Source organism: Buceros rhinoceros, unplaced genomic scaffold, assembly GCF_000710305.1.
Source record: "Buceros rhinoceros silvestris isolate BGI_N320 unplaced genomic scaffold, ASM71030v1 scaffold22120, whole genome shotgun sequence".
NCBI classification, from domain to species: domain Eukaryota; kingdom Metazoa; phylum Chordata; class Aves; order Bucerotiformes; family Bucerotidae; genus Buceros; species Buceros rhinoceros.
In genome coordinates, this window is record NW_010391614.1 from 420 (window position 1) to 15,332 (window position 14,913).

Sequence of the window (14,913 nt, forward strand, 5' to 3'; positions counted from 1 at the left end):
TCGCAGCACAGCTCGCTTTGAACTCTGGTCACTGGGATTTTTATCCCCCTTCTGAACTTAAAGTTCTGCTACAGCTTAAAAGAGCAACCGGGTGTGATGGCAGAAACGTGATGTTTGAGCCCAGCGATGAAAGAGCCACCTCAAAACTCAACCCTGCAGCTGGCAGCGAGCGGAGAGCAAAGCCCTGCAGAAAATCAATCAGGAGTCCGTACTATATTCTTAAATATGGTTTAATACTCTTCTCCATTTCTGTACATCACAACACCAAGATATCACTGCTTGGGATCTCTCTGCAGAGGCTATAGAGTAGGCGAAGGCTAGGAATTTCCACCCCCGTTGAACGTGTTTGTATGTGTAAGTGTAATACATATCAGTATATATTGATATACACATCAATATATAATGCAATATATATCACCGAAGAGAACACATCGATTAAAGAAATACAAAAATTTGGCATCATTTCCAAACTTAAATAGTAAAAATAAAAACTACAAAAAGGAGCTGCATACCCTAATGTATCATGTGAAACAACAAGCAGTATATTCAAAAAAATGTAAATTTACACCCAATTTTTTTTCTGGTCTTGTCATGTCACATTAGACCCATTTACAATGGCAAAAAAAAAAAGAAAAAAAAAAAAACTTCCACACCTGAAGCATGACAGGCTAAAGGGATGATTGAGAGGCAATTATTAACCTAAACAGCAGCGTTCCTCCAAGATTGAGTCCCAGGATTTGACTCAACCCAAGAATTTATTTTTGCAACTCAGTACAGATCAGGCAGCTTGAACACCTGCCGTGAGAGGTTCCTTCCAGCTGTGCTGTGAGAGCGGCAGCAGAGCCGCCGGGGTCACAAATCGTATTGCTCACGACGACGGTAAGTTTGGACCTCAAAGAACAGCGTGGCAGAAAGTTTAAGACAAGTTCCTCGTCCATTCAAGTGAAACAGGATTATCGGAAATAAGAGGCAGGTGTGGAACTGGGAACGGAAGCTGCTCCTGACCGATGCCCCAGGAGCGACAGAGCCAGCGAAGAACAGAGCGAGCGGGTGCCCCCGTGTCAGGGCGCCCGCAGAACCCAGGAACCCCCAAGAAGAAGCGAGACCCGTGATTAACCTCGCGCCAGGACTCACTCCACCCTCTGCCTGCGAGACCCCCCGGAAAACCCACAGCCGCTTCTAGCAGCTTGAAACGTGTTCTACAGAGCAGGCACGACACAAAGCTTCCTTCAGGCTTGTTGCCACCACGAGTTTGAACCCATGAAGGGCATGTTAGAGCTCAGCGCCAGACTGACAGGACACCCCGAGCCCACCCGACAGCCTGCCTTAGTGCCGGGAGATCGGCGTCCCCAGCGGGTCGTCCCAGCGGGTCGTGCCAGCGGGTCCCTATCGAACGCTCCACGTGCACCAGTACTAAGGTTTGAGTCGGGGACTCCACGTAATTGCTCCTGTAAAATACCCGCTGCCGTTAAAGGACGGTGGGTTCAAACGTCGCGTCCTCGAGGAAACCTTACGCAGTCCTAAAGCAAAAAGAAAAACTGACAGAGGAATGAGCCCAAGCCAAGTGTACCTGACTTCACCGAAACGGCAGGCTGATTGGGAAGAGGACAATCAGTCCTGAAGGCTGCCCTGCTCCGATCCAAACCAAGCCCCAACTCTAGCAGCATTTCGATCGCGAGCAGTGAAGTGCATTTCCTAGTCCAGAGCAGCGCTTCTGCAAATCCATTAAAGCACGTTCGGCTGGTTAAGCCTCCCCAAACCCCCTGAACTCACAAGCCACACGTTAGAAGCTGGCGCTCCAGGGAAGCGCCCTCTCGCTCTTTGGAGGAGAATGAGTGAATGGCTCCAATTTCATCACTTCCCTTCTGCAGGCTAAGCTGAGAATGCCATGTAAATGGGTCACGCTGCCGCCAAACGCAGCAATTGATTTCTCCAATCAAAGTGAAAAGAAACAAACCAGTAGGATCTTACTTCTATTAATTTTTGAAGGAAGAGGTTTACAGCAGTTAATGTATCATGAAGGTTAAAAAAATCATTTTCATAAAATACAAGAGCAACCAATTTCACCATTGAGTAAAAGTAAAAACTGGGATTTGTTTTAAATTAGTCCGAAGTGGCGTATAGGAATTTAGTATTTGCTGCTGTACTGACACTATGACAAATCAAAGTGTAGGGTTTTGCTTTTTTAATCCAATGCTCGTGGATCAAGTTCTGGAAATGTTCCAATTCTAAGGCAGGGATCTGTTGTGTTTTCCACCATGAGTTTGCTCCTTGGGTTGGATGCTGGAGGGGCGAGGCACGTGTTGCCGGACCCAGGTCGACTACCTAGTAGTCATCAAGGTCAAAAAATTCATCGTCTCCTCCTTGGTATTCCATTCCCTGGAAGTCCACTCGGTACCGCAAGATACCTGAGAAAAACAACACACTTTAGCTTCTCTGAAGAGCCAGAAAGTCGTTTTGAAGAGTTTACCAGCCCCGTCTGCACGTCAGGGGCACCTGCGCCACACGCCAGGCTCTGACCGACAATCGACAACAGAGTGGAGATGCCACATCCAGGGCACAGCCCGCAAAAGGAAGAGAGCCCCACCTGCCCTGCAGAGCCAGCCTTCTCCTGGAGAGCCGAGCCCGTGTCGCCAAAAACCAACCACGACCCGTCAGCTGTCCCAGCACAACTGCTCAGACAACGCCCTGCCCGTGAAATCCAGAAAGCAGATGGCACCGCAGCAACTTTTTTGATGGAGCACAAGCAGTCTGTAGGGGTTGGCTTCCTGGCCTCGGCCCACCCCAAACCCCAGCCTGAGTCTCCTGCAGCCCTGGAGGCAGTTACTTAGGTGAAGGGTATTCAAGGAGTGTTTCCTTTCTGCTCGACAGGGGCTGGAGCACGGTGGCAGGAGGATCCCACTAGGCCAAGAGGCTGGATCTGGCAGGACCAGACGAACTCCTGGAATTACAAAACCTGCCAGTGGCAGCAGCAGGCTCATCAGCCAGTGAACGACAGCCTTGTCCTGGGACCCCTAGTCTGGGGAGAACAAGGTGCAGGGCAGGTGGTTTTGCTCTACCCTGCGAGTAATTTTTGTCAGACTGAAACACGTGAGCTATCTGCACCTCTGCCAGACTTCGCTGAAACTCGTCAGCAAGCTCAAGAGAAGGACAGAAGGATTTCAGAAGCCTCATTTCCCCATGAAGCCAGGCTGAAAATACCCGTATTTTGAAAAGAAATGGAAGACCGGAGAGCGAAGGGCAGGGAAGTTCTGAGAGGTGAGTAACAGATCTCCAGCTGCTTCAGAAACTGGGCTGCTGTTTGTCACACACCACTTCTGCTCAGCAGGGCACGGTCTGCCACAAGGCAACTGTGCAGAGGCAGAGAGAAGCAGCTCCCAGCCCTTCTGAAGTTCAGCAGCTGGGAAGAAGGACAGTCCACCCTCTGAAGGGCAAAGGGATCTGTGGGACACGGAAAGCGGCAGCTGCCTAAAACGCAGCATCATCTTATTGAATATGGGATGAATTCACCTGGAGACCCCTCAAGAACACGGCAAGCTCCTGAACGGGAATCACGACTAACAGGAGTAACATTAATCCCACTTGCGCGGGCACTGGATTGTCACATCGACCGTTAAAAAAAAACACAAACATTTTTTTTCTCTTGCAGTTTACCTCCAATTCCGCCAAATCCTTTCACAAATTGGGATCCTTCCTGTGATTTGTCTGTAACAATTTCCAATGTTGCTCCAAATTTCTTGTAGTTGTTTGCAAACCACTCCAGGAGGGGCATACTTTCTATCAGTTCATGTTCCTGGCCGGTCTGGGTAGACATTTGAGGGAAAAAAATAATTAAAAAATAGTTACGATTACTGCACGTTCAGTATTGAGAAAATAAACACCAGAAGTTGTCTTTGGTGTAAGCATCGCCACTGCCTTTTGAGTGCCAAGGCGGGGAGCAGCCCTCACGCCGCGCTGGCTGGGGCAGCCCGGCACACCGGCCAGGGCCCGGGCGTTCCTGACACGTCCGTATCAGACAAGAGCTGGCACGAGCAGAACGCTGCCGGCGCTGAGAAATCAAATACTGACAGGGCTTGTTCTGGGCCTCCACACTACGGAAGTCAGTGCAGAAAATGCCTTCTTTATTCTTCTGTTCGACTGCCACCTCAGACTACACGCTCGGTTTCTCTGGATTTTCACTGTTTCTCTAGATTTTGTTTTAGTTTCTTTAGAATTTGCGTTGCAACCTGCGAGCAGCCCATCAGCACCCATCCAGCCAGGCATGGGAAACACTGATCGACACAAATCAGCAGCAAAAAGCAGAGCTTTGTCAGTAGAAACTCAAGTGATTATTGGCGTAGAAACACCACATCACCGCAGGTAACAGCATAAACCTTCCGTGCAGGAGGAACTAGCAATTACCCTCCCAGGACAGGAGGGACAGCAGCTAGAAACAGCCACCCTGGCAAGGGACAGACATTGTGGCCCAGCTTACTCGTACTACAGATCCCCCGCCCCGTCGGGGCTTTCTGACCTGCACAGGTGAGACACTCACAGGCAGCAAAAGACAGAACCACCCTGCGAATGTATCTGAAGTAAATGCTCCTCTGCTCTTAAAACCACGTTTCTAGTCTCACAGTTGTTTTGTGTTGACCAAACCAGTGGACGAAAAGCAGGGAGCAATGGTTTGGGACCTTACCCTGCCTGCTGCATGGTGGCTACCAAACTCCCCTAGCAGGTTGATTGATGGTAGTCACAGATCTCGTACTGGCCGCCACTTTAACTCACTTCATAGTATCACAGAATTGTTTGGGTTTGAGCTCAGAGTCCAGCTGTCCCCCCAGCACTGCCAGGTCCCCACTAACCCCTGTCCCTCAGCAGCACCTCCCTGGGATTGGCATCAAGAAAGACTGGAGAAAAGCAAGCCTGGAATCCAGGGGTTACATTGAAAGCAAACAGGAAGAGCCGTGGGCTGTCCCGAACTCTCATCTGAGCGCCAGACTGGTCATCATGCTCCCGAGCTCACGACAAACTAAGCTCAGATGTTCCGAATGCTGCATCAGTACCCTGAGAGTAAATCTGCAAACCCAAAGCTGAAATACCTCTTTATCTGTGAAGTGGGATTTATCCTTCTCTTGCTCTGGTGTCAAATACAGGATCTTCTCCTCTGAGAAGGGAGAGAAAATAAAATATGAGGTTGGATAAGACGCACGTTGAGATGCAGGTTAATGACAGCAAGAGACTGCCCACAGCCAGCAATTACACCAGGGAGCGTTTGGTCCTTGACGCTGCCCTTCTCCGTGGCCAAAGCTCTACGGAAAACCAGAGGGCCCACCAGCAGGGCCACCACCAGCAAGGCAGAGGTCCTGCTGTAGGCACATGGTTTGTCTGCAGGCAGTAAGAACCATGCGTGTGGCTCTAAGGGTGGCGTCAGTCTGCCCTCTACAACACCCTGCTATCACGTTTGCACTGACAAGGGCAGGTTTCACGCTAGCTCCGTGACTAGCTGCCAACCCAGCACCGCAGTTCTTTCTCCACAGGGGAAGTTGCTAGTTTCAGACGTTTCCTCCCAGAGCTGCTGGGAAGCTGCAAGTTACTGACCTGCCTACACAACACCCCCTCGAGCAAGTCCTTAAAGATCTGCCTAGGGAGTTCCTCCAGCACAATCCATCCCAGTGAGACAGCTCAGGTGTTAAACCCCCGGGGACCTTCGGGTCTCACAGAGGCGCTACCTACCCTCCGTGCCTTGGCAGTGCAGAACGTATCTCATGATATCCAGATTCTCGTAGACTATCAGTATCTCTACCGCTCCCATTTCCAAAGCTTTTAGTGTATCTTCAACGCCAAAACAGTACTTCCCCGTGTCCTGACTGATTTCGTCGAAGTATCGTCCTGCAGCCAGAAAAACAACGAGATTGTCACAAGCACTGAGCGTGCCACACAGATTTTTAAACAAGCCTGATTTGAATCGAGAAGAAACCGGAAAAGGAGGCTGCAATGCTGCTGAAGGAAGGGATATAGTAACACGTCAAAGCGTGCGGTTTAGAACGTTCATCAGCAGAAAGTCAACTCCAAACGCTGTCCATCAGGCATCTCCCTCCGTGGAAAGGCTCACCTTCGCTGCGGGACAATCAACGGGATGAACCCACCCGCCGGAACTATCGAACCTCACTCTTTCAGTGTTTCACTCTTATTATCCCCTTCCTGCATTTTCAAATCAGCAACGTGTGTCTGCTGGCAGTCAAACAAGGGATCATTTCTACTCTTCTTGAAGACATAAACAACCTGAGGAGATTTGCCCACAAAAGCGTTACCAGGAGGTCGGGTCTGCAGCAAGACCAGCACCTTCGACCCAGCACGCCTGGCTCAGGAGAAGGCTGAGCGTGTAGTCCCATACCTATTAGTTTCTTCTCTTGAATGAATTTCACATTGGAGAGGACCTCGGTTGACAACTCAATTGCTTGATTGAATCCGTTTTCTCCTCCATATGAAATGTCAACTAGTTTGAGCACTTTGGATTGCAACCGCTAAACGAGAGAGAGAAGAGACACGAAAGAGCCTGTTACGCAGCACTGCCACATACTGCTTCGTAAAGCCACAAGAATAGAGACCTGGCAAGAGCCACAGCGTTCATCTCGTCTGCTCCACTCACAGCCGAGAACCTCTCACTGCACAAGCAGAGCTTGAGTCAGAGGGACCTCCGAACGCTTAATATCGCACAATTTTCAGACAACAGGGCCACAGAGATTAGGTTTAGAGGAGTTTAATTCCAATAAAAGGCTTTTACTTTAGATTTGGGAACAGAGGGAACATGAACAACCCGTTCCAAACCGGGGAGGACAGACTGTAACTAAGGAGATCTCACCTCCTCACAGGAGGAGGCCTCGCTATGACACATCGGAATTTTAGTTTTGACCAAATCCCTTAAGACACCAGTTATGTTCCTCTTGAGATGCGTCTTATCCCAGAGCTACTACTGATGTCACCGTGTTACTACCAACAGCTTAAACGTCTGTGTTTGGCTCAGAAAAGGCCACTCACCTGATCAAACATGTCAGATTGACTTAATTCAGTTTTGAAGTCAGCTGAGCCAGCTAAAACGAGACCAGCCACGTTCACCTTGTCGCCGGAAATGAAGAGTTGCACAGCCGTCTCTGCTACCTTCCGGACGTAGTTGTGTCGTTTCTCCATTCGCAAGCGAGCGAAGCGCAAGGCAGACTGACCTCCTCTACCTGTGCGAGAGAACAGACGCCAGGCGGCAGTTTGGAAGTCACTTCCTTTCAGGAGATTACAGGAACATGGTCCCAACTGGCCCTGAATACCCGAAGCCAAGGGCAGACGCAGCCTTCACGATTAGTTTGCCACAAGCATCACCAGGGGCTCTCGGAACAGCCAGTGAATAAAGAGCTTCATTCACAGCAAGAGATTTTTCTCCATGTATCCCACAGAGGGAAATATGTTGGTGGGTTTTTTTCCTCTTTTCATACAGACTCACAACTCTCTGTAGAAATGTCGAGCATCTGTGCACGTTTTCCCTGTCCTGTACCCTCATTAAAAGCAGTCTCCTGTGTCACGCTGCCTCACATACCGGAGCAACGCATCCCAGTGGTCCCTGCTGCACAGACATACTGGGGGAGACATTCCTATTGCATTTTGTCCCGTCCCACTCTGCAGAGAAGGGTGGTAAGGCAGGGGCAGCTAAGGGACAACCTGCCGAGTTCAGGAGCGGCTCCCGACAATACACCACTGCACAGTGGAACTAGAATTTCGCTGGCTCCAGGAGGCTGCTGGGCTTCTCGCAAGGAACAGCCTCCGGTTTTCTTGCTTTTTTTGCACACACCACCATCAGATGCAAACCTCAGAGAGGCTACCCGGTGGTATTACTCCTTGGGCCAGTAATACTTAGTTCAGACTGTCTCAAAAGCAAGGAAAGGGTCCTATGTGCCAAAAAATAAGAAGAGCCACTTTAAGAAGCTCGACTGCACATTACTGTGATTCATCAGCTTTGACAGAAGGCTCAGACTAGAGGCTCTGCTGTCAGATTTCAGGGGAGCAAAGCACTGAGTTGAGCTAAACACCTACAGGCCAAGTTCCCTGCTTCTCCCCTCACATCCCACCCCGTGATATTCTGCTGCAAACACTCTAGAGGGAGACTGGCGCGTTACCATGCTTCTTTGGAAGATCCACAGTGAATTTGTGCAGGACTTCTCTTGTGTTTCCTTGAAGCGTTCCAAAGAGTGCACCGCTACCATCTATTACAATAAAGCCAAACTTGCTGTCGTCGGAAAGCAGCGCCGTGAGAGCCTGGAACAGAAAAGGGGGTCAGCTGTAAGCACCGCTTTGTTCAGGACCCCAGCTCAGAAGGGCTACCAGGCACAGTACACCTCAGTAAATCCTCGTTCTGTAGGTGCTCACTGCTACTGCTGACAAATAAACTAGAGGAAGAGCAGCAGCTTCAGGAGTTGAGGCTAGCCCTGATCACCGCCTCACGCAGCGCTGCCGAGAGCAGCCAGGAAACTGATGTTGAAGCGTGATGAGTATTTCCACAGCATTACCAGTTCATCGCATGGTGTCACAGGCAGGTGTGACACCAGAACCCTACAGATCGGCTCCAGAAAGGGGGAAGTGAGGCAGATCTCACCTCTACACCTTCTCTGCTTGGCAAAACAATTTTCCCCGGCATTCCAAGCCAAGCCAACGTGCTCAGTTCACTACAAAGCCCCAAAGCAGACCAGCTTCCAACTTGCCAACCACACGAGTGGTGGTTTGCTGCGCCTGCTGACTTCAGGAGTCCCAAAGGCAGACTGATGAAATCTGTAGTAGCTACGATGAGTTCAGCCTTACGAAGCAGAACGCAGGATCCACAGCGAGGCTTGTCCTGTGCTTCCTGGCTATAGAGAAGGCAGCCAAAACATTTGCTGAAAAATGAAGCTATCCTTCGATTTTCTTCCCTTTAAAGGCAGCAGCTAAATCCATCCCGTGAGGTCATTTAGGTTGATTAACTAAAGTGCTGCTTAGTATCAAGGCTTTTGAGTTACTTCTGCCCAATTTCCTGCCCAGCCCCGCTCTGGTGGTGTGGGACATCCACAAGTACCCAAACTCCACATTCCTTTTTCGAGGGAATCTGTCAGCTACTGTTCCCTCAAGGGCAGCTTGAGCAGGTGGGGACACTCCGCACACACACACTCTCACTCTACTCACTTATATGGGCCCAATAAAATCCATGGCAAAAATCCCCCTTCTGGCTGGCAAACCCACACCAGCAGGATGGAGAACTCGTCAAATTCCGGATTACTTTAAGTCACCGGTTTAATAGCAAAAGAGTGATGGTGTTGGTTTACTGCTCGGGCCCTTGAACAGCCCGCACGCCTGCCAGCTCGATTATGGGGTTGAACGGAAAGGATAAAAACCATCAGTCATTTCCATCCAAAATCCACACAACCAAGTCTGCAGCTTGCAAGCTTAAAAGAAACAGGCACTAAGGTTTAATGGAATCTACTGGCCAAAATAAATATTCTGTATTAATTTCTCAGCAGTGGGATGAATGAGAGGAGGAAGTGGCATATTACATTGCAATCTATTTAACTGGGACAGAGCCAAGCAAATCGTGTGACTGGAATGAAGGCTCCAGCCAAGGTACCAAAATAAGTCATTGTAAATCCCACCCTTCAGACACACACCAGGGTTCACGTCCCTCTTGGGAAGTTACTTCGGTTTCACACAGGCAATAAAATATCTGGCGGAAATCGTACCGGACACTCTTGCCAGGCAGCAGATGACCACAGCTCTGAACTTCTTGATTCCCTCTTATTTTAATAAAGTATCCAATGATCTGCGATTCCCTCAGTTTCCCTTTCACCGCTTCTGTGTCAGCAGTTCCACCATTTGACCTAAGCACAACACGGGCCATATCGCTTTTACTCTGTTCTTTCAGCCTGGGCTGAGTTTCCTCTTTGCAGCTTCAGCCTGAAGGTGAAGATCTCGTCCTTTTCCTGCTCCTTGACATGCCCTCGCTTTCACACAAAATGTGCTGATGTGCCGAGGCAGATGCCCCAGCTGGTGATTTCTAGCTGCATGTCGGCGCTAACATCACCTCGCTGCTCAGGACAGTATGCAGCAGGCTTCTACAGCTGGATTTGATTCTGCAGTGCAGACACCACCACATAAAATAATCACCTCCTCCAAAAGACACAGGAGAGCAAACAGCCCATGGAGAAGGTGCCGTTGGTAACCACGTCAGCAGCAGTTACTACCAACTCCTCTCAAGTTGGTGCCGCTCTCTTGCTGAGCAAGCTCCAAACGAGCAAGTGGGTTTACTGTTGCCTCCTGGGAACAGCCCACTGGGCAGCAGCTACATTTTTTTGTGTCGAGTAAGTGCCCTGAGGCAGCTGCTGCAGCCAAGACCAAATTAATCCTCTCCCTGATAGGGCAGAAGGTGAGCGACCATTGTCCACCCAGCACCAACAACCGCAGGGACAAACATCTCCCTCAGCTTTGCACCTCTGGCTCTCTCCTGAACTCTCCTCTTTTCCTCTGGCTTCCAGTTGCCTGTGGATGTGTGGGCTCAGCAGAACCACGAGCTGCCCCCGTGCACAGTTTTGGTATTCCGGTAGGTCACAGACGTACTGGGATTTCATCCTAGTTGGGGGACGGGGCAATAGGGGTGTACCTCCCCTGGGGGACAAGCACTATACTCCTCCTGCCCTTGGAAACCCACTCATGGGTCGGATCTCCAAAAACCCAAGCCAACAAGCAAAACTACCGCTGAAGAGCCTTGTCAAACCCATGTCGCACAGGCACCTAAGTCCCAGTCACACATTTATGGTGGTGATCACCACGGACGGGAGAGGTGGTCAGTCATCTACTACAAACACTGAGACCTCTGCAACTGCCAGCCGGGCCAAAACAGGCTTAAGACACGATAAACGGACCACACACAGTCAAGTCTGGCGTAAGCCACATTGCTCTGAATATGCCTCGACCATTCATTTCACCCCCCACAGACAAGGTGCTTGCCAGTTCTCCAGGGAGGGACTCGGTCAACAGAGCTGGTATCAAGACTGGCAACACTAATGTTATCTTGGTGTTACTTTAAGGCCTGGCTTGGAATAAGATCTATGGATCTCTAAGGTTAAGAAAAAAGAAAACCTGCCTCCAGTTATAGAGAGGAGCTTCCATCTGCTGGTACTAGCGGGGCCACCAAGTCTGCTGCAGTAGGAGCTGGACACCATCTCAACTCCTTTCAGCAAATATCACACATTTCTGCACACGAGCCAGTCACGTGCCGTCCAGTGGCTTCACCAGCAGGATGCTGGCACTAAAGCCCGCTGTTCTGCAGGCTGTGGGCTCAAGCACACCAAAGATTGTTCCAGAGAGTCTAGCACAGCAGTCTGACTACAGCGAGACCAGCAGGCAATAGGAGACTTCTTACCTCTGTGTGGAATTTGTTGTCACACAAGTACAACGATGTATTGATTGGTTTGAAAGGTTCGAAGTCAATGTTGACTTTCTTCTCTTTTCCTTCTTCTGTCACAATTGTTCCACAGTAAACAACCAGACCATTTGGAGGTACTATGAAGGACACAACGCAGTTTTAGATCACTGTGACATATTGCACACTGCACCCATCAAAAACTAACTACTAGGCCTTGAGACCGAGCTGAAATTGAAGTTCCCACGTCTTTTGCTTCCCACTTCCCCCACCACATTCCCTCCCAGATCTTTACAATGGAAAACAAATTTATTGCAGCTATAGCAAACAGCCTGGAGCAGGAAGCTAAAGGGAACGCTGATGGGAAGACTTGCACCAGAGCTGCAGAAGAACGTACCTGTCTGTTAAACCCATGAGCCTGCAAGCTCATAGAATCAAAAAAAAAGGCTGAACATCCCCATGCAGCTTTCCTAGTTCTTCTACAGCAACTTACAGACTGACCATCCCAACAAAGGCCACTTGCCAGTCTAAAGACAGTCATGGTGAACTCATTTTAGATGGCCTGGGGCTATCTGAAGTGTCTGGAGAGCAAGTCTTATGAGGAGTGGCTGGGTGAACTGGGATTGTTTAGCTTGGAGAAGAGGAGGCTGAGGGGAGACCTTATTGTTCTCTACAACTCCCTGACAGGAGGGTGGAGGGAGGTGGCGGTTGGTCTCTTCTCCCATGGACAAGTGACAGGACTAGAGGAAACGGCCTCAAGTTGTGGCAGGGGAGGTTGAGATGGATATTAGGAAAAATTCCTTTACAGAGAGGGGTGTGAAGCAGTGGAACAGGCTGCTCGGGGCAGCGGTGGAGTCCCCATCCCTGGAGGGGTTTAAAAGCCACGTAGATGTGGTGCTGAGGGACATGGTTTAGGGACCCTGGCAGTGCCCTAGGTGAACGGTTGGACTCGATCTTGAAGGTCTCCTGCAACCAGACAATTCTGTGATTTCGCCCCAATCTGATGATAGCTGCACAGTGGCGTGCACACAGTATATATGTTTCTGCTTGACAGAAAACCACTAGTTTAACGCACATGAAGTATTGTGGAACAGCTCTTACGGCTGGCCAAGTTTAGAAGAGTCAGCGCTGCCAAGGACAGAACCATGAGCTCACTCTTTAAAAAACCAAGGACCATCTTGCTACCCTAGTCCCAAGGTCCACCCCTGAAGGAGCCATCCACGGGCAACATACCTGTAACATCAGTGCAAAACAGCAGCACAGGCCCACAGATTTGATTAGCATAACGCAGGAACGTAAGGCTGCTTCCAAGAAAGGGAAGTCTGCCAGCACCCACACAAGCGAGAAGTTACCTTTGTTATAGAGTTTCAGTCTTTGCTGTACAGATGTGATGGCTCCCAGTACGGAAAGGCGGTTCACTCGGGACTTTATGTTGGAGGCGGTGCCGAACTCATCCGCTAACATTTTTGCCACTCGCGAGATCTGGTCTTTGGGGGGAATGATCAACGATATCATGCTGGTACCATTGCTGAGAAAGGAAAAGAGAAGGGTTGTGAGCAGCCACCAGCCAAAGCAACAGGTGTATTTGCACCATACTCCATGCACACAGCTGTCTCTCCTCCCTGCCCCACCAAGGATGCTTCTCTTCACTGCTTCCACTGCGATCCCCCTTCTGCTGGACCATAATGGGAGAGAAGAGAAAACAAAACAGGCTCTTCAGAGGTTTGACTCCATAACCAAGTGTTCAGGTTAGCCACTACCAAACGAGTCCTCCAAAAGCTGCTCATTTAACCTGGGATACTACTCTGGAAGAAAAGAACATAAGCGCAGGCTACGGGCTGCAAGCCGAGGGCATGTAAGCAATCCCCAGCAGAGATTATTTAAAACAATGCGGCCACATACTTGAAGGACGTTTTTAAGCCCATTCCATTTGTTCTCAGACAGCTGGAGCACCAGCCAGCCCAACTGCTGTTTTAACACTTGGGTTTCCTTAGACCAAGACAGAAAACTCAACTGGAAGGATCCTTTTGAGGCAATTAAGGCTTCTCTACTTTCCCACTAGCACTTTGTTTATAGAGACACTCACCAACCATGGCAGCTGCTTGAATAAAGTGCGCTTAAGTGCCCGGCTGTGAGCTCAAACGCCAACCCCAGGCACGGAGTCAGGAGATAAGACCCCACAAATCACAGAACTGGCTTAAGTTAAATAGAAAAAAAAAAGTTTGATATTCATTTTTCCTATGGCTTTGGGGTGGATGCTGCAGAGGTCTTAATCCCCAAAGCAGCCTCATGGTTCAAAACCATCAAAAGCCGAAATGAGAGTTGGGCGAGTTCCTGTCTGCCTTCCAGCAGGTACCTCCCGTGCCACTGAAGCATCCCAGATGCCTGAAGTGCTGCTTCTGCCTTGTCTCAAATTTAACTCGGACCTTCACATTAGAGTAATGGCACAAAAATCAAATCCCTCATTGTGTCCTCCAGCCCTCTCAAGGGCAAACCAGCCAAGCTCTGTAAAAAAATCTCTACTCAGGGCTCTGAGTCAGAGAACCAGCAAAGTGCTGTTCAGCCATAAAAAAAAAGGGGGGGGTGTTTGCTCTCTTACATTTCTTACAGCAGGAGAAGACTCACACAGTACCTGCCTGCTGCTGTTTCAGACAGTCATGCACTAGTGTCCCGCCTGCAGTGTTTGGGCTACGGAGGCAGCGGGGAAGTGCTTTAAAAAGCATCACTTCATTAGCCTCTTTACAGAAGTTGTACAGCCCTCTTCCAAAGATCCGCAATTCAGGCCAAGTTGAAACAGATGCTGGTAGGTCAAATAAGTCCCTGACCTTCAAGACAACTAATTGGTTTTAATATCCAAGATCCCCACACACACTAATCAAGAAAGTTGCACAGAGACGCTCGCACACGTTATTCCCAGAAGGAGCTTTGAGCCATGCTGACAGCTATCAGACTTCCAGGTCACACCAGCCAAGAATACTCCGTATACCACTCAATTAAAGCCGCCGGCTACCCCAGCGAATGGCACACGCCTTAGGGGAGATATAATGGCCTATCATTCCCAGCAGGCTCCTTTGAGCAAGAGGCTGATCGGAATGAAAGCATCTCTTCCCGACTTTTCCGAAAGTAGCACTCTCGAGGAGAGCTCACGCAGTTCATTTCTTCCTCTGAAAGACGAGGTTCTCGGACTCGGCAGAGATTAGAAGGCTCTGCACGTCACACCTGACTCGCTGCATGAAGCTCAGGCATCCCGATGCAGCAGGTGGGAGATGGGACTGTGATGCCCCTTGGGTACTCCATGGCTCTCCTGATAGGGAGGGATTTCACGCAGATTTTCCTGTACTGAGGACAGAGGAGAAAGGGGGGCAAGGAAGGCATGTCCTCCCAAGACCAGTTCTTAGTAAAAAGCACTTTCACAGCTACTTTCCGTTTTCAAATGCAAACCACCCCTTGACTCCCAGCCCTTGGCCTCACGTCACATCCCACTGCCCCAGAAACACTAGCAC

General features: G+C 49.7%; 1 protein-coding gene across 1 annotated transcript; it reads right to left on the reverse strand.

The window, feature by feature from the left end:
- Positions 1 to 1,575: 1,575 nt before the first annotated feature.
- On the reverse strand, positions 1,576 to 12,933 carry ETF1 (eukaryotic translation termination factor 1). Its single transcript, XM_010142520.1, has 9 exons — positions 12,763 to 12,933; positions 11,411 to 11,550; positions 8,145 to 8,283; positions 7,021 to 7,211; positions 6,377 to 6,506; positions 5,716 to 5,871; positions 5,082 to 5,146; positions 3,655 to 3,802; positions 1,576 to 2,408 (listed from the first exon to the last, which is right to left on the reverse strand). Exons 1-9 carry the CDS (start codon positions 12,923 to 12,925, stop codon positions 2,326 to 2,328), a joined length of 1,215 nt encoding a protein of 404 aa, XP_010140822.1. The 5' UTR covers positions 12,926 to 12,933; the 3' UTR covers positions 1,576 to 2,325.
- Positions 12,934 to 14,913: the final 1,980 nt, after the last annotated feature.